Source organism: Lagopus muta, chromosome 1 (assembly GCF_023343835.1).
Source record: "Lagopus muta isolate bLagMut1 chromosome 1, bLagMut1 primary, whole genome shotgun sequence".
Taxonomy (NCBI): Eukaryota; Metazoa; Chordata; class Aves; order Galliformes; family Phasianidae; genus Lagopus; species Lagopus muta.
In genome coordinates this window covers 19,451,284-19,477,408 of record NC_064433.1, presented here as the reverse complement: position 1 = coordinate 19,477,408, position 26,125 = coordinate 19,451,284, and the positions used below count along the sequence as shown (strand labels likewise).

The window sequence follows — 26,125 nt, the reverse complement described above, 5'->3', positions numbered from 1 at the left end:
GGGAGACATGCTGAGATTTTAACTCTTAATCATCTAAAATTAGGTGAAGTGAATCATTCCCTGCATGACACAAATATTTTCCAGAGCAAAGAGTGTCTCTAGTTAAAAAAGACTTGGCTAAGAAAGAGATTGCTTTCTTACTCTGATCATAAAATTCATTTGCACTAAGAAAGATTTTCAGATAGGAATCTTTTCAAGAAATGAACTTTAAATCAGTTTCAATAACCTGGATCAAAACTTATATTTTAAGTTAGCTAACATTCATAAGTGGGCTTATATGTGCTATCCAATCAGCTTTATACTGCTCTGAGCTTTTGGATTTCTGGGGATGTAAGGGATACATAGATCTGAATGCTGTTTTAAATACGTCTATGCCAATATATATCCATGAGTTAAAGATGCCTGTCTAGAAATGTGAGGCAGTAAGTAGTCCTCTTTTGTGCATATTAACAGTCTTCAGAATTATAAACCATTTTATATTTAACTAATAATCATATCTGGAATATAATGGAATACAATGGTGTAATGGAATGGAACAGAACAGAACAGAACAGAACAGAATAGAATAGAATAGTGCTTGAAACTGGGACAATAGACTAGAATAGTTGGAATGGACCTGCAAATATCATGAAGTCCAACATCATGACCGCTTTAGAGCCAGTGAAGAGTATGCAACTGAGGGCATTGTCCAGATGCCTCTTAAACACCGACAGGAACTTCTCTAGGAAGCCTATTCCAGTGTTTGACCACTCATATAATGGTCAAACTTAATTTGAACCTCTCTTGGTGCATATATAGCTACTTTCCTAGATGTTGGTATCTTTCTGTGCGCTACAATGGACATGTTTTGAGGCATCAGGCTCATGAAAGACTAATGTAACATTTTTTTCATGTATCACTTGTCATGAAGCAGTTAACTAATTCTTCTAAAGCTGAATTAAAGACATTGGTTTATATGTAGAATACACCAATTAAATTGCACAGCACTTATTTGATAGAAATGTGTTTGAACAAATCAGTATTGATCAGATTCCATGAAAAATCCAATTTAAGCGTAGTGCTGTTTGAGCTAGTTTAATAAAGTTAAAATCTTTAAAAAAAAGATTATTAAGGTATTTATTTCAGAAAGTATTAAAAAAATCTATCAAAGGGATTTTAAAATGATCAGTCCTGATATCTTTCCTTCAATAAGTTTTTCTGAAATACAGATCTTAAAGAATGTCTAGACAAATATCATGCTGAAAGGACACTTCCTCTTTACTTTAGTGCTAAGTAATGAATGCTTCCCTCCTGAAATGTCTGATGTTTCTGTGTAATGACTTAAAAAAGTCAGTAGTATATTGAACAAAGAGAATGAAAGCATTAGCATACTGTTCACAAGACCCACAGCAATCTCTTTCTCCAGAGTTCATGTAGCTCACGCATTTCAATTAGACAATTATTTCATTCTTTTAATATGGGGCCAAGTGTTCTGTAAAAGCACGCGTAGTTTTTTTTTCACAATTATATTTCTATTTGCCAAGAGCTTGTTTGCATGCTCAGATACTACTCGTGTGGATGTAGTTGCAATAATCATGATCACGTATTTTAACATAGTTAAATGTGTCACTTGAGTTATGTGGACTTAAAATAAAGAAATTAATAATTTGACACATCAGTAGTTGCTTAATAGCAATTAAAATTATTTTAAAATATATTAATCTTACAAACTATAACTTAATCTTACAAATAGTTCTCTGTATGAGGCGTGAGTTTCATCCATTCTGAAACATTCATTTCAGCTTCTGTACCCACTAGACACAGTGACTTTGTGTACCTATTAATCTATTATATATATTATATATAAATTACAGCTTGTACACAGTTGGCTTTCCAGGCTGCAAGCGCACCCTGCTTGCTCATATCCAGTTTCTCGTAACATAACGTCTCCTGCCAGTGACAGACTGAGGGATGAACATATTGGCCATTCAGGATGCACATGGAAACTCAAGCAGTTGGAAACAAACCTCTAAAACCACTGCAGAATATTCTGATAGAAGCCCTCCACACAACCAGCTTCACCAGTTTGCAGTACTGGTCTCTGTGCTTTTTGCTGTTGGTCTGTTACTCAAGGAACATCATTTCCATCACAGCAGCCCATCTTGGGGAGGAAGTCCTTAATCGGTCAGAGCCATAACTAATCATCCTCTGCTTTCTAGATTTCCAAGAATAATGTGATCTAATTCTTCCTAGGCAGGAAATGCTCTAATAAGATGTTAGAGTCTGTTCCCTAATTCTGAACAAACCAATTGATTCAGCTATGATAAGGAAGAGCGTCTGAACCTCCCATTTGGCTTTTACAATCCTATTATCAGAGAGATTTTTATATTAATAATATTAATATAAATAGTGGTTTTATTTATTTATTATTAAAGATGTTAATAATAATAGTGTTACAATTACAATTCAATTACAATACAAATACAATTACAATTCTCTATGTGATTAATGGTATCTCTTCGCTTTGCTTCGCTTCTCCCTTTGCTTCTCCGCTTTGCTTCTCATCGCTTCGCTTCGACTTGCCTTGCCTCTCCTTCTCCTTCTCCTCCTCCTCTCTTCCTCTTTGTCTTTCTCTTCATTCTTCTACTGGCTCCAGCGTTGAAGGCAAAACTCTCTTATTCTTTTCCACGTCACACTAGAAAAAGGAGAGTCTCAAGTTGTGACCTCAAACAGACTCAAAGCTGCCTCCTCCCTGGATTCCTCTGGCAGAGGCCAGCTACAACTGTGACCTCAGGCACAGCAAAGGCGGGAGTGCCAGTACCTGTCTGTTGGCCCAAGCGGCCGGGAGAAGTTGTTCATCACGGCCTCAGTGTGACAGCGGGTGAGGATGACCACCGCCTGGCACAGGAAGGGCAGGAACGTGCTCTGCTGCGCAAACGATGTGATGCTGCGCAGGATGTAGAGGATCGGAGGCACCTGAGAGAAGAAGGGGAGAAAGAATGACTTGCTGCATCCTTGACTCTGCAGGGCCTAGCCATGTGCAATGGCCAGAACAAGTCCAAGACACGTGGGAGAAAGTCTCTTACGTTCCAACTGATGTCCTTCCCGTGCATCTGCAGGAAGGTGGTCATCCACTTCCCAGCAGCACGCACACGCACTTGATGTCACCCGTCTCAATGACTGTGTTGACTGCTTTGGCTGGAAAGAGCACAGGGAGAAAAGGGAAGTCATGCTTCTGGAAACAGGACCGCTTTCCACGGTGGAGAGACAGAGGACAGGATGGGGACAAGAGGAGAACTGTGCACGGTGCCTCTCCCTCCTGTCAAGAGGGCCCAGCCCGTGGGGCTCTGGTAGTGCTACGGAGGAGGGCAGAGGGCTGGAGCGCGCCTGCTCTACTCACCTTGGATTCGCAGAAGGGAGCTCAGACAGGTGACGGCCAGCTGGCGGGATGCGGGCATGGGGTCACACGTCAGAGGCGCCAGCAGTCCCACCAAGGAGCCAAAGTGCTCACAGGCATCTCCTCCCTGCAGGGGTGAGAGGCAGGAACAAAGCTGTAGACAGCCCCAGCTCTCCCCAGCTTCTCCCATCTGTGCCTTCCCCACGCAGTGACACAGCATGCACAGCTGGGCGGAGCTCACCTTCCAGCTCAGGGGCGCTGGGGAGGGAGCAGGGGGCATGCGGTGGGGCTCTTTACTCACTTGAAGCTCTTCACAAACAGCCAGCAGCTGGGAGCAGGTCTGCAGGGCCCTCTTGCGCTCCCACACGTTGCTTGAGACCATCGATTTCTGCAGGACCTGGGGTAGAGCATCTGTCTCACTGAGGACATCTTTTCCTTCCCTTCCTGCCACCCCTCTCCCTGTCCCTCCTTTCCCAGCCCTTTCCCCCCCAAGGCCTCCCGCCTCACTGAGCACCGGCACTGCTGCTCTCGCAGCACATACTCACATGGACTATGTTTTGGAAGAAGCCACCGCTGGGCTCTGTCTCCAGCAGGACCACCATGAGCCGGCCCAGAGCTTTCAGTGATGTTTGCTGAAGCTGAAAGCAGAAGAGGGGAGTGACGTGCAGCATCATGGCTGCTGCCAGAGCAGAAGTTGTGTGTGCTGACGTAGGGTTCCGACCGAGAGGTGGCCGGGAAAGTTACGGCAGGTTACCTGCAGGTACTGTGCTGCTTGCTGTGACTTCCTGATCTTCAGCATCATCTCTGCTGAAGGATGTGTCACGATGTTCTTGCAGCACAGGACCAACATCTCACGCATATCCTTGCTTTCGAAAGAGGGCTTCAGCTTGCTGAGAGGAGGAAAACAGGAAGAGAAATCAGAAAGGGCCCTTACCAGTGCTCTCCAGACTGGTTCAGGCAACCTCTGAATTTCTCCTAATCAACAGCTACCAAGCCAATACCCCCAGCTCATGCTGCTGAGCACTGTCTTCAGTTCCAGCAGCGCCCACCTCCTCCCCAGCAGCAGTGAACCACCTCCCGCTCTCGAGGGAAGGAGACCCCAGCTCTCCCATCTCTTCCCTGTCAGGGGACAGGAGCACCAGGGCCTTTCTCCCTGCCCCAAACCTCAACTTTGCTGGGCACAACAGCCCAGCCGTCTCTCCTGTGGATGTGGCTCCTCCCTCCCTGCCCCCTCCGGGCCCTCAGGAGATACCCAAAACGGGGACCACTATCCTGCCTTGCAACCTCAGTCCTTACCTCAACTGCTCCAGGGCCAGAACCACCTTGAGAGGCACTGGGGAGACAGGGATGCCCGAGTAATACTTCTTCATCAGGTCCTGCAAGTCCCAGAGAGACAGTGTCCAAGTGGGCAAGGGGCACACGAGAGCTGTTCCACCTGGCCCCGAGGCAGGCGCAACTGCCACAAACCAGCCCCATCACTTTCCCATGGAAGTACTGCAGAATGCAGCAGCTTGACAGCTGGTGCACCGAGCCCGCTGCCCAGCTGCTGCCTGCCAGCACCCAAGGTCCCCACCAGCTGGAGACGTGTGGCTGCTGGACACCTGCATGCCCCCAGGGAAGCGAGCCTTGTGGCGCAGCCCAGAGCTCCTCTGCACACAGCCCTGTCTCTAGGCACTCACCATCAGGATCTCCAGCAGCTTGCTCTTCAAGGAGCGGTTAAAGCTTGCAGAATCACCCACAGCTTGGAAGGCAGTGCTGCAGTCAGTGATGCTCTGCAGCAGCGCGAGGTTGTTCTGCAAGTCCTGAGGAGCAAGAGAGAAGAACATTCTTTGAACTGCGGGAAGGGACAAGGGCTGCAAGGTGGACACAGGGAAACAACACTAAGGGAAGGGCTTGGATCTTCATGTGGACACAAACCCTTCCCCAAGGGACCTTTGGAAAGGGAAGGCCCATCTCAGCATCCCCCCACGTGGAGGGGCTGCAGCAGGGCGCTCTGACACTCTGGCACGCTTTGAGCTCTCACCCTGCAGCTGCAGCTGTAGAGCATCAGGATGTTGCCCACAATGCCTCCCTCCAGGTGGGCAAGCAGCTGTTCCTTGGAGGCACGCAGTGCCATGCTGCCGTGGGCCAGCATGAGAGCGCTGTGTGTGGCATGAGCTCTCGTGCTGTCCAGCTCCATCTGTGTGGGAAGAAATGCCTTGAGACACTCGCTAACGGCCCCCAGTGCCCCGCGATGCACCTGGGCTCCCAAGGCAGGAGCTGCAGGGAAAATAAGGCAGAAGAATGCCAAGATGGAAACCCGTAACGCTTTACCTTCTTGCGCCTGGAAATCCTGGCATTGCGGCCTTTGCACAGCCTGGACGCAAACATGGTGAGCGTGGCCAGGACTGTGTGGAAGTTGTTCTCAGCAGCACGGCTGAGAAGAGAGATGATTCCCTGCACAAAAGAACAAGGGGCCGTTGGCAAAGGCCTGAATCTACAGGTCCTCTCCTGAGCAAAATGGCAGCAGTGAAGAGGTTGAAAGGCCCGGAGCAGGGCCAGGAAAAGCCCCCTGCCCCAGGGCCAGAGCAGGGATGCTCGCAGGAGCTGGAGGAGAGGAGAGGAGAGCTCACCTGGGCCTCACATGGTTCCTCCGCGTTTGCCTCCTCCAGGTGCTGCAGCAGCTTCTCCTGCAAGTGGAGGACTCCCTGACAGGATCCCAGCACTGTGCCCAGAGCCTTGTACAGGAACGACTGCATGGGAAGGGAAGGAAGAAGCGGAGATGTGGCAGCAGCTTAACCTGCTGGTGGAGGGCCAGGTGGGGAGGACCCACACTCCCTGGGAGTCGCTGAGAGCAGCTGCAGGGCCAAGCTTTAGCCATCCCCGGGCAGATTGCAGGGAAAGGCCTCTGGGGGGCACAGACTGGGAAGCAGCATCAGCATCCCGTGTGGGCAGAGCACCAGCCGCAGCCCCAGCCCCAGCTGGACACCTGCAGCTGCACCGCTGCGGAGAGCCGGGGGGAACTCACCTTTTCGGCAGAGCTGCTGGCAGAGCTGCTCAGCCGCTGGCTCAGCTCACTGCTCAGGGCCTCGGTCCACACCTCATCATCTACGGTGTCCACTGACGCCCTCAGGAACTGTTGGAGAACAGGAGAAGACAATGTTCCCTTGCCCTTTGCCTCTTCCCTCACTCCCAACTTGCTGCAGCCCTCTAGGGAGAGGTGTCAGGAAGAGCAGTCCCTCTCCCAGCTCCCCCAGCGTTCCCTCCATTAAAGCCAGCTGCCCTCTTCTCCTAAGACCCCCCTGGGCTTGGGACAGAGCGGAAGAGGCAGCGCCACAAAGGCGTGCGGCCGCTCCGCTCCGCTCCGCAGCAGCGCTTGAGAGGCTGCTCCTGTCCCACAGCGGCTCATGTGGGAGCGGGGCTACTTGGGGCAGGCAAGCACTTCTCTGCACCGTGCCTCCCGGCAATGCTGTACCTTTAGCAGACGGCGCTCAAAGTCGGCAGTGTCCGGGAAGCTCTCATCTTTCCCTGCACAGCGATAGGAAGAAAAAGATCCTTACTTGGGATCAAGGCACAGAAGAGCTGCTGCAAGCTTGTCTTGGCCTGGGCACTTGCCACAGCCAAGCTGGGACCCGCACTCCCTCCACAGTGACCTGTCCCTCCCCACAAACACTGCCCCCGCAGGAACACGGAACTAAGTGCTCAAGGCTGCTGTCTGAGGGGATGTGAAGGGCCCATCCCTGTCCTGGAATGGGCAGATCCCCAGGGGCATAGGTCCCTGGGCCTCAGAGCTGACTCGCAGGAATGGAGACAGCGCAGCACTGGGCTGCAGGCAGTGCTTCCCCTCTGCCACTCTGCAGAGCTGCATTTTCACTCACCCCCCTTCCCTGCCTCTGCCTCTTCCTCCCCGCCAGTACTTTACCTTCAAGACACTGCAGCAGCAGGGGGATCTCAGTAGCCCACATGGCCCCCAGAACTCTGTGGAACCTGCTGTGGAGGTTTTTCATCAGCAGTAAGGCAGCAGCTTGGAGTTGGCTGCCTGCTACAGGGCTGCCTGCCACCACCTGAGCGAGAGCAAGGAGAAGCAGGGTCACTTCTGCAGCAAGAGCAGCTGCTTTCCCCCAAAAAGGAAGCAACTTGGCTCTGCCCTGGCAGGCAAGGAGCAGCCAACAGCTTTGCCCATGGCCATGCTGCTTCCTCCTGGCTGCTCGTGGCACCGGCATCTACTCTGGAGCATGTACTCACCAGCAGTCGTGCCAGCAGTATGTGGGGCGTCAGCAGTGGGCCTGCAAAGAGAAAAAAGTGCTGAGTAAGACTCCAAGACACTGCGTGCCCAGCCACGCTCACCTCCGCTGTCCCTTCTGGGTGCTACCACAGGTGAGCAGAGCTCACTGGGGGAGTTTTTGCTCCTACCTTGAAACATGGAGCTGACAAAATGGGGATCCAGGTGTTCTATCGGCCGTCCTGTCAGCTCCTCTCTCTCAGCCAGTGCACAGACACAGTGGGAGACTGGGATCAGCATGCCTGTGTACTGCGCTGGCACCACAAACAACAGCAGCCGCGGCCACAGGAGCTGTAGGGAACAAGGCAGTTGAGCAGGTCAGCATTCCTGCCTCTGCTCAGAGATGAAGAGGACTCTGTGAATTTCCCCGAGTCCTGTGTGCTTCAGAGCACATTGGAGGAGAGACCTGGGGTCTTGGAATGGGACGAGGAACACGTGGTGCAAGGGCAGGGAGCAGCAGCAGGGCAGAGCGTGACTCACTTTGGACATCCCTGTCACAGAGAGGTCCAGTGATCCCAGGATGTCCATGCAAAGCTCCTGGAGAGCTCCTTCTTCCTGGGCTTCCTGGGCAGAAAGGTCTCCGGATGCCTGCACAACAGTTGTAATGAAACACTGGTTATGCTCAGTTCTCAGGAGCCTCTCGGGAGGCTTAGGTGTGGCCCCAGCGGTGCTTCTGTGCCACCCTCCGAGCAGCACGGGTCTCCCAAAAGAAGATGCTGCCCACTGTCCTTACCCTTCTTCCTGTGGCGCGGCTGAACTCCCTGAAGATGTGCCCCACCACATCCCAGGCTGAGCAGCTCCAGGTGTTAGAACTGAACAGATCATTAATGAAATGCAGAACAGCTGTCCTCACCTGCCAGAGAACAATTGTGGGTGTGATTTTTCTGGTCAGAAGGCAAAGGGAAGGCACTTGCTCATTAGGGCAGCCCTTTGGGCACAAGCAGAGACAACAAGAGCAGAGGAGAAGCTTTGGCTTCTGACATGAGGGCCAGGCCTTAGCACCAGGCTGTGCAATTTCCATGCACAGCACAGGGACCTGCCCGCTCCACTCTGCCTGCTCTCCCCACAGGAGCCATCATGACCATGTGGTCAATGCCCCAGCACCTCTCTAGTCACCCCAGCCTTGCCTGTGCTGGCAGCAGCATCACCACCCCAACAGCACTTTTTTTTCCCAAACCAGCTCACCCGGATGCTGGGGTCATTGCACAGACGCTGCACAGCCTCGACGACCTGGGGCAGCTTCTCTGTCATCATGGGCTCTGCAAGAGATGCGCAGAAGCATGAGCCGGAGCCACAACCCAGATGGCAAAAGGAATCCCTGGAAGTCCCAAGGCGTGGTACTGACCATCAGAGCGAGCCAGAGCACCCAGCAGACCCAGGGCTGCCACGCATCCAGGCTCCCAGTCATCGCCCAGCTGCGACTGCAGAAACAGGATGGTTTCCTCTGGGCAGATCCGGGCTGCAGGGAGGAAATCCCACGCTATGTTAGCAAGAAACTCACACCCATTCCTGAGGTTTCTGAGAGAGGTTTTGGCCAGGGCACCGCCAAGCATCGCCAAGGCTCCTCTCCTTACCCTGCAGCATGATGCAGTGGGTCAGCTGTGCACGATCAGCCTCGCTGTGCTGCTTGCTGTCGTCATAGAGCTGTGGGAACAAGGTCCATTTGATACAATCACATCAGCACTGAGGATGGAAAAGACACTGTGCTGCCCGCTCTCGTCTCCCTGGGCACTCTCGGGAAGAGGACAGGCAGAAAAAATGCAGCCCACCCCACAGCATCCCCGGGAGTACATGCACGGCTCTAGAGCAGCCTTGAGCATGCAGGAGCTAAGGCTGAGCCTCCTTATTCAGGGAATCGGGGCTTTGCAGTCCTGAGACTTAGCCAAGAGGGAAACTGCTGTGGGCGCAAGGATAGGCTCCCCTTACCTGGTAGAACACAGCGCTAGTGACGTCCAGAAACCTGTCCCTTGGAATGACAGATTCAGTGCCCCCTAAGGCCTCCAGGAAGATAGTGAGGCTCTGCAAGAGAGCAGGAGAGAAAGAAAGGGATGAAGCCACATCTAGCCACTTGTGAGTGGAGAAACTGTTTCCCAATTGTTTCTCTGCAGGGAGAAGCTCCTGCACAGGCATTCTTGTTTATCCCCCACCTCCCAGCAGCACCAAGAGAGTCTCACTGCTCTCAATTGAGCCGTGTTTGGGCATCATTTGCAGGCATTTCCCACCCAGCAGCCCACTTCTCCCCCATCAGATGCAACTGGCTGTGGTCGCCCCAGTTGTTAGCACACAGCTCCTCAGGCACTCAGAGCCCCACCACCCAGGAGGTGAGCCCCTGTGACTCTTGGCTCCCTCCTGGCTCTTGTCCAGGCCATTCCTTCTTTGACTGAGGCTCAGGAAGCCTCAGACCTCCCTTGAACACCCATTCCTTCTTTCTCCAAGGGCTCCCCACCTCCTCCCTGCATCCCGCTGACCCCTCGTGGCACTTGCACGGGCCCCACATCCACCCTGAGCCCTGCACAACGCCTCACCTTGGCCACCCTGCAGGTGTCTTGGATCTCCTGACACGGGTGAACGAGCCAGAGGAGCTGCTCCCAGACGTGCTCTTGGTGCTGCTCCTCTTGCAGGAGAACCTCCAACATGGCAGCCACAGCCCCAAGGACGGCCTGTTTGTCCTGGAGAGGATGGCAGAGGTCCAGTATCAAAGACTGAAGGTCTGCCCTTCCTACACAGAGGGCTTTCTCTTTCCCTTCCCCTTCCCCATCCCCATACCCCCACTCCCAGCAGGAGATGGGCTCGCTCTGGAGGGCAGGCAGCTTTTCCCCATACCCTCATCCCCAGCTCTTTTTGCCACAGTGCTGTGACATGCAGCTGCTCCCTGGCACAGAGCCACTTCAGGGCCCTTTGCAGAGCCAGCCCACTCCCTCTCATCACCCCTCAGCTCTCAGCCCACTGGGCACAGACAGAGCTGCCGACATGGGTGCCCCTGCTGCCATCCTGGGCTGGGAATGCAGCAGTGCTCACCTTTTCCTCCTGGCAGTCCTGCCAGTTCCACATCACGGAGAAGAGCAGCTCGTGAAGGTTTTCATAGATCTGCTCTTTCTCCATGGCAGGCCAGGGGCATTGCATTCCTGAGGACAAGTGGATCTTCACTCCATCCAGCCACTGTTTCACAACTGAAAAAACATAACCAAATACTTATACAATAATAATAATAATAATATTTTTTGAAAAAGGGAGTGAGAGAAAAGGGAGCCTGTGAGAGTCTGCAGCAGGGTGAGGTGCAAGGGCTGTCCTGAGGCCCCCTGCTCTGGGGCCGGCACTCACCAGCACAAGCGATGCGCAGGATCTGGCCACTCTTCACCTGGCCCACCACACTGCGCAGGCCTGCCAGCATCAGCCACACAAAGGGGATGCACTGTGGAGCTGCAGAGAGGAAGGAGAGGGCCACAGTCAGAGTCCTGGCAGCGAGGGAGGAGGGGCTGCAGCCCTGCATCCCCCAGCTCAATGCAGATCACACGCGGAGGGCAGAGACCCCTTTCCCGGTTGTTATAGATGTCAGGAGGTTGAGGGTACTCTACCATAGGTGCTGAAGAGTTTGCTCAGGGTGATGAGCACAAACTCCTTGGACATGTCCCCCGTGGCCTTCAGGTGGCTCTGGAGCTCAGCCATCACCAAGGTGAAGTGTGTCCGAGCCAGAGCCACCAGGACATTGCTGGCAGCTGTCCTCAAATTGCTGGTCACGCCCTGGAAGAGAGTCACTGGTGACACGCGGCCCAGGAGACCGCCTGAGGCCCTTGGAAGGGTTAAACCACCACCATCCGCCAGCAGAACACCAGCGTGGGCAGGCGGTTCCCTTTGCCTTTGGGAGTGAGCCCTCACCTGGGCTGCCGTCAGGTCCCGGGACACCTCTGCCAGCAGCCGGTTCACCACTCCGCACGGCGGGCGGCTGCTGTCTTGGCACAGGGCGCTCTCCAGCTCACAGTACGCCTGCGCTCGGTCACCCTGGGGACAGGGATCAGTCACGCTCGCTTTGCCCGCTGCCACCCATCGCTCTGTGGATGTGCTGCCGGGCCTGGCACCCACGGGACCGTGGCCCTGGGCCAGGAGGGCAAGGGTTGGTGGTTGGATGTCCCCAGCTCACCTCCTGATCTTGCAGGCGCTGAAGCAGTAAGGTCACGGCGCAGGTAGGGACAGGGCTTGACACCCTGCTTCTCTCCCTGCGACGCGTCCGTCTGGGCACGCAGCCCACACAAGCAAAGAGACCTGGAAGGAATGAGCAGAGCAGCTGCCACTGGTGTTGCTTGGAGCCAGGGCTGAGCACCCGGCCAGCTGTGGGAGGAACGCTCCTCCAGCTCCACAGCGCAGGGGTATGAGTGGTTGGCGGGGGCAGGGGAGGGAGCTTTCTCCTTGCTGGGGTGCTGGGGAAACCATGGTGATGCTGATAAGAGAACCGTTCAGAGCCAGGCAAGCATCTTCCAACTGCACCCAGGTCAAAGAGTACACAGCCAGGAAGACAACGGCCTTCATCAGAAAGACCACCAGATGACCAGGGAGAAATGCCTCACACGCATAAAAGAACTGAGACTCAGGGCGGGGAAAAATGTCAATCATTCGGGGGACTCACGGCAATAAAACAACCCTTTCTTGGACATCCAATGCATATGGGAGCAGCTTGCTCTTTAAGCTTGTGCCTTTCTTGACCTCCCGTATGCAGGCTAGGAGGCAATGCCCCCCTGCATCCAGCATAGGTGCGCAGCTCTGAGTGAACATGCCTGCTTTATGACTGCTCTGTGGTGATAGACTTTGATTCCGCATGTCACTTGCAACAGAGAAGGGCCTGGGAATGATGTCTTCTAAGTAAACTGTGGAGAGAAACCTCCAGTTGTCCAGTAGGATCTTGTGAGGACTCCTCAGGGAAGACAACATTGCCAAGAGCCTGGCTTAAACCTTCCTGCATCCCTCCAGAGATTCCTGCACCCTCTGCTTCCCTACAGTGCCTGTATAGCAATGCATGCTGCGTTGGGAACAAACAGGAAGAACTAGAGATGTGTGCGTGCTTACAGGGGTGTGATGTCATTGCAATCACACATGAGACATGGTGGGACCTGAGTCTGTTCATCCTGGGGAAAGGAGGGCTGAGGGGGGATCACATAAATGCTTGTGAATATTCTGGGAGTCCTGGTGGATATGAGCAAGAATCATGTGCTTGAAGCCCGTAAGCAACTATATCGTGGGCTGCATTAAAACAGGGGAGGCCAGCAAGGAAAGAGAGATGGTAGTCCTCCTCTACTCAGCTCTTGCGAGGCCCCGTCTGGAGTACTGCATCCAGGCCTGGAGCCCCCAGCACAAGAAATATGCAGAGCTCTTATATCAGGTGCAGAGGAGGGCCGCTAAGATGATCAGAGGACTGGAACACATGTCCTACGAGGAAAGGTTGAGGAGACTGGGCTTGTTTAGCTGGAGAAGAGAAGGCTCTGAAGAGACCTCACTGTGCCCTTCCAGCTTTTGAATGGAGCATATGCGACCATGAAATCGTAGAGTTCTCTATTCTTGGAGATGTCAGAAGGGTGACTACCAAAACTGTTATCTTGAACTTCAAGAGGGCGGACTTTGACCTGCTCAGGACGCTTGTAGCACGGGTCCCTTGGGAGTCGCTCCTTAAGGGTAAAGGGGTCCAGGAAGCCTGGACGCTCCTCAAGGTGGAAATCTTAAAGGCGCAAAAACAGGCTGTCCCTGAATACCATAGGGCGAGCCGTAGGGGGAGAAGACCGGTGTGGATGAGCCGGGAATTACTGTCAAGACTCAGGAAGAAAAAGAGAGTCTATGTCCTGTGGAAGAAGGGACAGGCTACTAGGGGAGATTACAAGGGAGTAGCTAAGGTATGCAGCGAGGAAGTCCGGAAAGCGAAAGCCCATCTTGAACTTAGATTGGCCACTGCAGTAAAGGAGAGTAAGAAATCCTTTTACAAATATATCAATGGCAAGAGAAAAATCAAGGATAATCTCTGTCCTTTAATTGATGCGGTGGGGAATGTGACCACAGATGACAAGGAGAAGGCTGAGGTCCTCAACGCCTTCTTTACATCTGCCTTTAATAGTCAGACCAGCTATCTTTTGCCCTGATCTGGATATCTGGGCTGACATGCAGCATGTCTCCCCGGAGATCGAGGTGGAGACAGTTACAGAGCTCCTCCTCCATCTGGACAGTCACAAGTCCATGGGACCGGATGGGCTTCATCCTAGGCTGCTGAGGGAGTTGGTGGGGGTGATTGCTAAGCCGCTCTCGGCTATGTACCAGCGCTCCTGGTTGACTGGAGAGGTTCCAGAGGATTGGAGGCTTGCTGATGTGACTCCCATCTACAAGAAGGGCCGTAAGGAGGATCTGGGGAACTACAGGCCTGTCAGCCTGACATCAGTGCCAGGGAAGGCCATGGAACAAATCCTCCTGGGAGAGATCACACAGCTTGTCCACGGGATCAGGCCCAGCCAGCATGGGTTCATGAAAGGCAGGTCGTGTTTGACCAACCTCATCTCCTTCTACGACTGGGTGACCAGACTGGTAGATGAGGGAAAGGCAGTTGATGTAGTCTACCTAGACTTCAGCAAAGCCTTTGACATGGTCTCTCACAGTATCCTTCTGCGGAAACTGGCTGCTCGTGGCTTGGACAGTTTTACCCTCCGTTGGATAAGGAATTGGCTGGAGGGCCGTGATCAATGGGTGGTGGTCAATGGAGTGAAGTCTAGCTGGAGACCTGTTACAAGTGGTGTCCCCCAGGGGTCGGTACTGGGGCCCATCCTGTTTAATATCTTCATTGACGACTTAGATGAAGGGATTGAGTGTACCCTGAGTAAGTTTGCAGATGACACCAAGTTGGGAGGTTGTGTCAATCTGCCTGAGGGCAGGGAGGCCCTGCAGAGGGATCTAGATAAGCTGGATCGCTGGGCTGAGATGAATGGGATGAGGTTTAACAAGGCCAAGTGTCGGGTTCTGCACTTTGGCCACAACAACCCCATGCAGCGTTACAGGCTTGGGGATGAGTGGTTGGATGACTGTGAAGAGGAAAGGGACCTGGGGGTGTTGGTTGATGCTCGGCTGAACATGAGCCGACAGTGTGCCCAGGTGGCCAAGAGGGCCAACGGCATCCTGGCCTGCATTAGAAATAGTGTGGCCAGCAGGAACAGGGAGGTGATCATCCCCCTCTACTCGGCACTGGTGAGGCTGCACCTCGAGTACTGTGTTCAGTTTTGGGCCCCTCACTACAAGAAAGACATTGAGGCCCTGGAACGTGTCCAGAGAAGGGCAACGAAACTGATGAGGGGTCTGGAGCACAAGTCTTACGAGGAGCGGCTGAGGGAGCTGGGATTGTTCAGTCTGGAGAAGAGGAGGCTCAGGGGAGACCTCATCGCACTCTACAACTTCCTGAAGGGAGGCTGTGGTGCAAAAGGGTCTGGCCTCTTCTCCCAGGCAAATAGTAGGACCCGAGGAAACGGCCAGAAGTTATACCAGAGGAGGTTTAGGTTGGATATTAGGAGAAACTTTTTCTCTCAAAGGGTGGTCAGGCACTGGAATGGCTGCCCAGGGAGGTGGTGGAGTCGCTGTCCCTGGCAGTGTGCAAGAGGCGCCTGGATGAGGAGCTACGAGATATGGTTTAGTAGCTTGTGGCACTGATAGGAATGGGAGGGTGGTTGGACTAGATGATCTTGCAGGTCGTTTCCAACCTTGTGATTCTGATTCTGTGTTTCTGTGAAGGCTATATCCTTTGCTTACTTTTTCAGACTAAATACACCAGACAGCTCCTTCTATTATAAAAAAAAAGAGCACACAACTATACACTTCCTATATCTTGTGTCCACTCTTCTGCTGGTATGTGAAAAGGAACAACTGTCAGTGTAGTAGGTGTCCATGACTTTATGAACATCTAACTAAAATGGCAATAACAGATGAGGTTAAAATGATATCTACCACTCAGCCCCTACTAGCCGTGTTATTTGTGTTGCAGGCTCTGTCAAGGAAATGCCAGATATACCACTTTCTCAGTTGAGTGCTTTGCTCTGCAGTGTTTTAACAAAAGGCTTCAGTGAAATTCTCTCTCCTTCTGTTGGACTGTGATATACTCCATGTATCGAAGTTATAAATGCTTTTGAAGAAGACAGTTGCAGGTGAATAGCAACAAATATGAATTTTCCCATGTAAATGATAATTGCAGATTTTTTTTTGCAACTGCAATCAACAGTCATGACAAGACACCTGGTAAACTGCTTTGTAGAAGTTTGACCTTACTCAAAATACTTCAGTTTGTTACTGAAAGAACATAATTGGCTATATTGATTAATATAGCAGTCTTCAGTACCTGCAATTGTGCAATTGCTGAGCACCTGCTAGCACCAAAAATATCTTTCTCTGTGGAGGAAATCCTGGATTTCTTCAAAGATCAAACAGTAACACAGAAAAAAAAAAAAAAACATTCCTGTAATGTGGAGTTACTTATAAAACCTACAGTGCTGGGGAAGCGACCTGGCTGATTCAGCAGTGGGCTTTGAAGGAGGAAAACTGTTCCTTATCTTTTTATTTGGTTGTTTAGCGCAAGGCCTGGGACCCAAGAAAAAAAAGAACAGGGTATTATTAATTCCAGATATTATATCAATAAAGGCTACAATTCTTTAGTTAGAGGAATATTTACAATGAAAAATGAATAGGAATTATTGTTTTATATTAAACGTTCAAGGTATTTATTTTAGGGAATTTGTACTATATTTTACACCTTCTTGGGGTAGGCAGATACGTATCCACTGCATCCTAAGGTACAGCTTATTTGTCATCTACAGCTTGATGCACTAGCAAACTAATATAGTGAAAGAAGAAAGAAGATTAAGCATTTCTTACCAGCTAGAAGGTGATCATTCTTAATAATTTATCCACTTTCACTTTCAGTCTGACTTCTCCAAGACAAATAGATATTTACACAGGATGCAATGTATTTGGAAGTGATTGGGACATTCTTCACTTATCTCAATGATAAACTTCTCTTAGTAAGTCTATGGATTTCTACCACTTGCATGACTTTTAACAGTTTTGTTCTCCTGAGGGATTAGAAGATTATTTAGGGGGCATAAAATAGTCTATGCTCCTTGGGTTCTAGTTAAAATTAAGAAGAGATAAAAATTTATGATCTAAGAATTTACGGTTGAAATAACTTTTTAATTATGTAACATATATGCAGCTGTAAAACAAGCTGGAGCCTTACCAAGAGATTCTAAAACCATTCAATAAATGTTCCTTGCGTTAGGGAGCTTAAGCACAGATCTTCAGAATATTTAGATGCTTACTTTCCACTAGAATCCATACCAGCTGTTAGATTTAGCTCACATATTAAGACATGAATTTGCATGCCTGGATGTACAAGCCTTCCCATCTGCTAGGTATCTCCATCTTGATGTACTCATTCATTATTAGCCGCCTACCATGGCTGCCACCATGTAGCACCACTTCAGATGATAGAGAGTATTCCATGCAGGCTCCAGCTGACAGTCCAGAGAGACTCAGACTTGTAGAAGTAGCATATTGCCAGTGTATCAAAAAACCCATGGCTCTCAAAGGTGCTGGATGCTCCTGGTCATGAAACTGAATCAAAGACTTAGTTACTACATGAACAGAGAAGTATGAAAAGCTATTATGTTGACCAAATATTAGTATCTATTTTAAATGCTTGGATCTGAGGTGCCATCTTTGTGGCTCTATTTCTCTCTGACTGAAAAATACACTTGACTCCACTTTTCAGCACGTGGTATGTTTTTTAGCTCTGATAAATAATTATTCAAATCACCTGCAACTAAGATGAGGACAGTGAGGAATTGAGTCTGGCAGTCATCAAGACACCTAGAGCAGGTTGATCAGATGTTTTTCTAATCAGGTTTTGAAGTCCCCAAGGATGCAGACTGTGTCCCACATAGTCCATGTAGTAATGGTGGAAACTTTATATCATCTCTGTAGTCTCTTATTCAAGTGAATCAGAGATAATATAGCAGATCCTTCTCTAGATTCTAATCAATATTCTCAGCATCCCTGTAAATTACAAAGCATCTATTTTGCTGAGACAGGTGTAAGAATAGAAGCAACTTTTGTAGTACAGTGCAGAGATACAAATAACTTTTCATAAATGGGGAATCTAAAAGTTGTGTTCTCACTTAGTAGTGATTAGCTGCCTTTGCTAGGAATGAATTTGCCACTTTAAAAATATTATGAAATTATATCAACGTTTCTTAATATGAAAATATTTAGAATGAAAGAGATGCACAAGAAGTATGAAAGATATAAACTGTTCAACTGGTCACTTAGTGAGTATAAAATTGACATAGTTGTTAAAATAAATTAATCAAAAACTGATTTATTTCTTCATAAAGTATTACAAATGCAGCCTAATGAGTGACTTGGAAAACTGAACTAATATTTAAAGAGAACCCGTTTAGGATTTATGCTGTGCATACATGTACATATGAGTAATTTAATCCCCATGATTAAAAGCAATTTTTTGTCTAATGGGACTTAAAAGATGAAAGACTTAATTGCATTAAATTTGGTAGAACAGAAAGAGAATGTGAACCTAGAGATGTCTGATTTTGGCTGAATTTGTTTAAGCTGAGTTCAAGTAAGCTAAGCAAGTGTCAGAAAACCTACTCAACAGTAATAAATGCGAATACGTTACTTTCTTTTCAGACTCATCATCACCATGTTAGAGAAGTGCTATGTACATTAATTTGTCTGTGGAATGTAGTATTATTTGATATGTGCAACAATCAGGAGTACATTTTTGCTTGGCTGTTTGGCAACATTTAATATCTTTCACACTGGCTGGATGATTAAGTGCTTATTCATTCTTATTGTATTTTGAAAATGCAGCTGCTTTCAGCTATCCTACCGTGATTGCACATGTACACTGTGTAGCTCCTGGAGTCCTTGAGAAGTTAAAAATTATGTTGCAGTGCTTTAATTTCAAAATGGCAGTTGAAATGGCTCAGAACTTATTCTAAAAAGACTGGCAGCTGCACTATGGAGCTGCAGCAGTTATCGCTAAGCTTTAAAGCAATAACTTAATTTGCTTATAGAAAACGACTGATCATGAATTATCTTGGATTCTATGTCTCCTGTCCAATATCCACCCAATCCCTAGGATATCATGTGCTTTTGCCTAATCCAGGGGAATTTTGCATTTCACTCAGTTTTACATATATTTTTAAGCAGTATTTTAGGCAGCATTGTTAACGATTTGAACTGTGTGTTCAAATGAGATCTGACTTGTCAGCCATACTTTGTAATCTTTATAACAAAACAAAACACTTCAAGAATGAAAAAAAAAAAAATCAAAAACTGAGAGTCCTTACAACTATTAATGCCTAAACTTCTGTATTAGATGATAAACCTAATATTCTCTTTTATAATCATTTAGTTTAATAATCATGGTAATTTAGCTTCAAACATTTAATACAGAATACGTTTTGGTTCAAAATATAATTAAAGAACCATGTTGTGCAGTGTTAACAGTGAGATTTTTAAACCTCTTAAAAATAATAGGCAAATTTCACTTGTTCATAAACTTTCTGGTGTTTTTTTTTTTTGTTGTTGTTGTTTTGTTTTTCTCATATTTTGACTCTTTCTTTGCTTCTTTGCTTGTGCTTTTGCCTACGTTTTATTCTGCTTTGATTAAAAAAATAGCCAGATTTCACAGAATTATATTTAGTGGACTGCCTTATTGTCTTATGAATGATCATTAGACATGAGACATGCCTTATAAATACTAAATAATCCTTGGATAATAGTTTAAAAAATTATACTCCACAGCTGATTCTATAATATACAGTGTAATCACTGAAGAAAACAAAGCTAACTCAGTGAATATCAAAATAACAGCAGATTTTGTGCAGAATTCTATTCTGTATCCATATAGGACATCCATCATCTTTGCAGGGACTTTTTACTTCTTTTTAATTCATATGGTAGTGCAGGACCACCAGAGGTTCAAACCTAGCTATCATGAGCTATCATGAAAGGCAGATCCTGCTTGACCAACCTGATGTCCCTCTATGAGTGAGTGACCCACCTGGTGGATGAGGGAAAGGTTGTTGATGTAGTCTACCTAGACTTCAGCTAAACCTTTGATCATGTGTCCCAAAGAATTCTCCTGGAGAATCTGGCATCCCATGACTTGGACAAGTGCACTCTTTGCTGAGTAAAGAACAAGCTGGAGTAGTTTCCCAGAGAATGGTAGTGAATTAAATCCAGCTGATGTCTGGTCATGAGTCATTCTCCTAAGGAGTCAGTACTGAGGCCTGTCCTGTTTAGTATCTTTATTGATGATTTGAATGAGGGGATTGAGTGCATTTTCAGTAAGTTTCCAGAGGACACCAAGCTGGGGGGAAGTGTTGATCTGTCTGGGATAGGAAGGCCCTACAGAGGGACCTGGACAGACTGAACAACAGGGCTGAGGTCAATGGGATGACGTTCATAAGACCAAGCACATAAGTCCTACACACTGTCCACAACAGCTCTGTGCAGTGCTACAGGCTTGTGGCAGAGTGGCTGAAAAACTGCATGAAAGAAAAGGATCTGGGGCTGTGGGTTGATGCTTGGGCTGTTGGTTGATGCTTGGCTGAACATGAGCCAGCAGTGCATCCAGGTGACCAAGAAAGCCAATGGCACCCTGGCTTGTATGAGAAATAGTATAGTAAGAAGGAGTAGTTATTATCCCTCTACACTTGGCACGGGTGAGACCTCATCTCTAGAACTGTATTAACTTTTGAGCCTCTCAATAGAAGAAAGACGCTGAGGCCCTTTTGTTTCCAGAGAAGGGCAATGAAGCTGGTGAAGAGTCTTGAAAACAAGTCTTATGAGGAATGGCTGAGGGAACTGGGATTGTTTAGTCTGGAGAAAGGGAGGCTCAGGAGATACTTTATCACTCTCTACAACAACCAGAAAGGAGGCTTCTTCCCCCAGGTAACTAAAGATAAAATGAGAGGTAATCACAGAATCACAGAATCACAGAATCATAGAATCATAGAATCATAGAATCATAGAATCATAGAATGGCTTTGGTTGGAAGGGTCCTCAAGGATCATCAAGATTAAACCCCCCTTCTGCAGTCAGAGTTGCCAAACACTAGAACAAGTACTAGACCAGGTTGCCTAGGGCACCATCCAACTTACCCTTGAACACCTCCAGGAAGGGGGCACCCACAACTTCTTTGGGCAACCTTTTCCTGCACTTCAACACTCTCTAAGTGAAAAATATCCCTTGGACATCTAATCTAAATCTTCCTTCCTTTATTAAAAACCTTTCTTCCTTGCCTATCATGATACACCTGTGTAAAATGTTGTTTATCCTTATGTTTATAATCTCCCTTTAAATACTGGAATATCACAATGAGGTTTCCCTTCAGCCTTCTCTCCTCCAAACTGAACAAGCCTGTCTTCATAGGAGAGATGCTCCAGCCTTTGGATTGTCTTCGTGTCTCTCCTCTGGACCTCTCCAAAAACTCGACATCTTTCCCTTGTTGGAGGCCCCTGACCTGGACTCAATACTCCATATGGGGCCTTGTGGGGGCAGAGTAGATAAGTAGATAAAGACAATGACCTCTCTTGCTTTGTTGGCCACTTCTGATGCAGCCCATGACACTGCTGGCCTTCTGGGCTGCCAGCACACACTGCTGGCTCATGTTAAATTTTTAACCTACCAGAATCACTAAATCCTTCTCAGCGGGGCTACTGTCAGGGTATTTTTCTCCCTGTCTACATACTCATGTTGTGCAATGGGAGGTTCAGATTGGGTATTCTCTCTTTCGAGTGATTAGACATTGGAACAGGTTGTACAGGAAAGTCACAGTCACATACTTAGGGACATGGTTTAGTGAGCAATATTGGTGGCAGGTAGATTGTTAGACTAGGTGATCTGAGAGTTCTTTTCCAACTTAAATGATTCTATAAATCTATGAAATTCTAGATAAGACATTTGTTTACAGATGTGATAGCATTCTGTTTTCCAAAGAACAGAATTGGTTGCTGAGAATAAGAAGTAAATGAAAATAATCCAATTTTACTATGTAAATGATGAAATACGCTATGGCATGAAAAACATTTTTTTTCACTTAGATACTGGCAGTTTAAATGATTTTTATTTTACTCCAGAAATGATTTTCACTCAAAATAATTAATTTGCAGCAATCAGACTTTCAATCGGCACCCACTCATCCTTTTCTGTTCAATTTTCATAAAGGTGTGCGAATGACAGATTCAGAAACTGAAATCCTTTCACTGAGAATCTGTGTTTTTAACACAGGCAGTGACATTTATGATGTCTCACATTTATCTGTCAGAAAAACCCAACTATTACATAGAACACTTTTGCAGAATTTAAAGTGTGGTTCAGTCTTCTTGGACAATTTTAGTTTAAAGATATTGACATTGGACTGAAGTGCACCCTCAGCAAGTATACAGATGACATCAGTCTGTGGGGTGTGGTTGACACACCAGAGGGATGGGATGCCATGCAGAGGGACCCAGACAGGCTTGAGCAGTGGGCTCAGGTGAATCTCATGATGTTCAACAAATCCAACTACAAAGTCTGGATCAAGACAACATGCACTACCAGTACAACCTGGGGGATGAAAGAATTGAGTGAACCCTGCTGAAAAAGGCCTGGGGATACTGGTGGATGGGAAGCTGGACATGAGTCAGCAACGTGCCCTCACAGCCCAGAAAGCCAACCCTATCCTGGGCTGCATCAAAAGATGTTTGGCCAGCAGGTCAAGGGAAGTGATCCTGCCCCCCTGCTCTGGTGAGGTATCATCTGGAGTACTGCATCCAGATGTGGAATCCTCAGTACAGGAGAGACATGAACCTGTTGGAGTGTATCAGAAGAATAATCCAAGGGATGGACAACCTCTCCTATGAGGACAGACTGAGAGAGCTGGGGCTAAGACTGGAGAAGAGAGGTGACCTGATAGCGGCCTTTCAGTATCTAAAGGAGAGGTAGAGGAAAGCAGGTAAAAGACTTTTTAGCAGAATCTGTTGTGATAAAATAAGAGGAAATGACTTCAAGATTAAGAGGGTAGATTTACACAAGATATAAGGAAAAGTCTTTTACAGTGAGTGGTGAGGCACTGGAACAGGTTGCTCAGAGATGTAGCTGATGCTTCATCCCTGGAGACTTTCAAGGCAAGGCTGGATCAGGCCCTGAGCAATCTCATCTAACTCTAGATGTCCCTGTTCACTGCAGGGGAGTTGGACTAGATGACCTTTAATGGTCCCTTCCAATTCTAAGGATTCTATGATTTTGTTCTGATGCTTTGAAAAAGTTTAGCAGATTAGAGTCATATTACCAGCCAAATATTTTGGAAAAAAGATATGGCTACTTCTATTATTAAAGAAGAACACATTCATTTCTGTTTATTGGTTTACTCCTGAGACAAGAAATGAAAGGACTGAAATGCTGTCACAAGAAAAAACCCTGCCATTTTGATACTTATGTCCTACCCAACTTGCAGAAACAAAAAGCCCTATGAAACCAATTATATTTAAAACCAAAGAGTAATAAATATATGCATCAAATTCTGAGAAGTTTTATTTCTGTTTGTTGTGTCAATGACATCTGGATTTTTATACTTTTTTTGTGTGTGTGGTGTGTGTGTTTTCATTTCTACAGTAGTCCTAACCTTCAGTTCATTTCTCATATTGTTTTGGTCTAGGAAATCCACAGGGAAATTGATACCTTACAAGGAGCAGAATCATGGTTTTGAATGTGACTTAATTAATTTTCTCTGTAGAATAGAGCACAGTTAATAAAGGTGATAATCAAGAACAAAAATAAGTAAGCTCTACCTATGATATTTGTCATTAGTATATGAATTTGTGACAGATTGGTGAAGTTTCCTATATCTTAAAGTAGCGTTAAAAATGCTTTGAAAATGCTTCATTCATTTCTTGGTGGCTGGGAAGTTGTTGGGCTTTATCCTTTATTTATCCAGTTAGTTGGCACAATAAATTCCTTTCTTCATTTTCTATATATGTATCTCTCCAGATCTTTCAGAAAAATGGGTTTCTTGGTAATCAATATTTGTCAACATTTGTTAAAGCAAACTTTGTTCTCTGAAATTATACTCACTGTGTTTAAAGTAAGGGGTAATGTCTTTCTGCTAATTCTTATTTGCAAATTTAAAAAAAGATGGAGTAGGTGTTTCAAAGAATTTCCAGGTGAAATGCACTAAATTGCAGAAACATTTTAGAAATTACTGGGAAACAATGTAATGACAGTAAATTTGCATTTAATTATACAGCAACGTTACAACATTGGAAATTGGATATAATCTCATTTAATGAGTTTGATCACTTTACAGGAAAAATATTTAACAATTTGTAAATATATATATATTTTTCTCAGTTTAATGGTCATTTAAAATTCCTGGAAGCTGGCGGTAAAATGCTTTTTCTTATGCAAGCGACACTATGGTGGCAGTTGCCAAATCTGAAAATATGAGAGAATAGACTACATTCATGTTTAAGACCCCACATTTTTACAATTTGTCTATCACTTGAATCATGATGCTCTAAGATAAATTTTGTAGTGGTGTATTAATGAATCTGTCTTGAACAATTATCTTAAAATTATGAGGATATAAATTAAATTCTTCTCTACTGTTTTGGAGGAATCTTCAACTCAATTCAACTGTCAAATCAAGTCAAATGTCAGAATAATTGGTTGCAAAGTAGTCCTTAATAAGTCCTTAGTAATCAGTATTTCATCTGTCAGTCTAATTTAGTGTGACTGCAATGTTCATAATTATAAGAAGTTTTAGAGCTGTAGTTAAGAACTGGAGAGGCAGGGGGGCCCACAGAATGCTTGGGTAAGCTGTCAAGGGATCAGAAACATTTTAAAATTAGAATGTGCTTTTAACCACTTTACTGTGTAAAAGGAGTATGTTAAATGTCATCTTTAAAGGCATCTCTGTGATAATAGCATGGACCCAACGAGATGTGAATAATGCAATAATTTGCTGCCATTTTACTAAGTGATATGATAATAATGCTGTGCCATTACTTGGAATACTTCTTATTAAGTGCTAGCAGATTATATATCAAATGCCCTATTGTTCTACCTAAACAACTTATCCATCAATTTTCTGATATTTTTATCCAAAAGAAAACAAAATTTTAGATGTTACCATAGTGTCCCTATAGTAACAGTTTTGAATGGAACACTTTCAATGTGCTGAGGGAGAAAACAAAACAGAACAAAACAAACATTGCTGAATTAACATAATAGGCATCAAACAGCAAGGAGATTTGCTTGCATGACCGTGGAATACCCGAGTATGACTTATCCTTTATTTTAACTCAGCTCTAAATTAGGGAATGAAAGTACAGCATTTAATATATTCCTAAAGAGGGTTACAGCTTATTAATTTACAGGATGGCCTTTTCTTTCTTGTTTAAATATGTGGGATTGACAGTACTGATACAATATGGAGCTGTACTTCTTTGTGTGCATTTCCATGACACCTTAAACAGAAATACTCGATTGCCACATTTGGGTGGCAAATTTAGATAACTTAGCAAAGCCTGCTGTCTATTTAGAAGTTCCACTGAGAACACTTCCTTCAGTGTTTTCAAACGGGGGCTGGCTAGTTCCCAGGAGCCTGAGATAATATTAACAGAAATGTATTTCCTACAAGAAGGCAGAGAGAATTCAGTTGACCCATGTCAGACCTCTCAGAACCTCTAGCCTCTTAAGGTTCTGTATTAAAAAAAAGGTTAGAGTGTACATCTGCCTACTTGCAGATGCAGTGTATTGTTCCTGAAACCCATTCTTTCCATCAACACAAGTTTAATAGTATGAATTCTACGCTTGTCTGTAATATTTTGTAATGCCAAGGTAGTATTTGGAGTTGTTCAAGTGGTACCTGGTATCTTATTTTGCCATTTAGAATCATTAAGGTTGGAAAGATCACCAAGATCATCCAGTCTAACCATCAACCCACACCTGCGACAGCTCTAGACAATGTTCTTCTGTGCCACATATTCATATTTCTTAAACATCTCCAAGGATGGTGATTCCACCACCTTTCAGGACAGTGTTCCAATACCTCACCATTCTTTCTGATAATTACGTTTTCCTAATATCCAACCTGAACCTCCCCTGTCATGATTTAATGTCATTACCTCTCATCTTGTAACCAGTTATCTGAGAAAAGAGGCAGCACCCCACTTCAATATAACCTCCTTTCAGCAACTGCAAAGAGTGATAGGTTCTCCCCTAAGCCTATTCTCTGGACTGAGCAATTCAAATTCTCTCTGCTGCTCTTCATAAGACTTGTGTTCCAGACCCTTCATCAGCTTTGTTGTCCTTCTCTGGACGTGTTCCAGGGTTTCAATGTCTTCCTTGTACTGAGGGGACTAAAACTGAACACAGTAGTCAGTTCTCTCATCCAGATAGTTCCAAAGTAGCTA

The 26,125-nt window shown here is 46.7% G+C and overlaps 1 protein-coding gene across 1 annotated transcript; it reads right to left on the bottom strand.

Moving 5' to 3' along the window:
* Positions 1 to 2,086: 2,086 nt before the first annotated feature.
* LOC125688075 (maestro heat-like repeat-containing protein family member 2B) lies at positions 2,087 to 12,591 on the bottom strand. The gene is given in 31 exon segments (XM_048933616.1): positions 2,087 to 2,674; positions 2,801 to 2,955; positions 3,066 to 3,139; positions 3,142 to 3,177; positions 3,380 to 3,503; positions 3,678 to 3,764; positions 3,922 to 4,014; positions 4,131 to 4,266; positions 4,673 to 4,752; positions 5,056 to 5,178; positions 5,400 to 5,555; positions 5,690 to 5,812; positions 5,989 to 6,108; positions 6,384 to 6,491; positions 6,831 to 6,883; positions 7,278 to 7,419; positions 7,601 to 7,641; positions 7,769 to 7,928; positions 8,118 to 8,225; positions 8,371 to 8,490; positions 8,823 to 8,896; positions 8,983 to 9,096; positions 9,212 to 9,281; positions 9,564 to 9,656; positions 10,163 to 10,306; positions 10,656 to 10,807; positions 10,959 to 11,057; positions 11,213 to 11,378; positions 11,514 to 11,636; positions 11,776 to 12,072; positions 12,511 to 12,591. Coding segments are annotated over 31 exon segments (3,504 nt in total). The 3' UTR covers positions 2,087 to 2,622.
* Between the last annotated feature and the right edge of the window lie 13,534 nt (positions 12,592 to 26,125).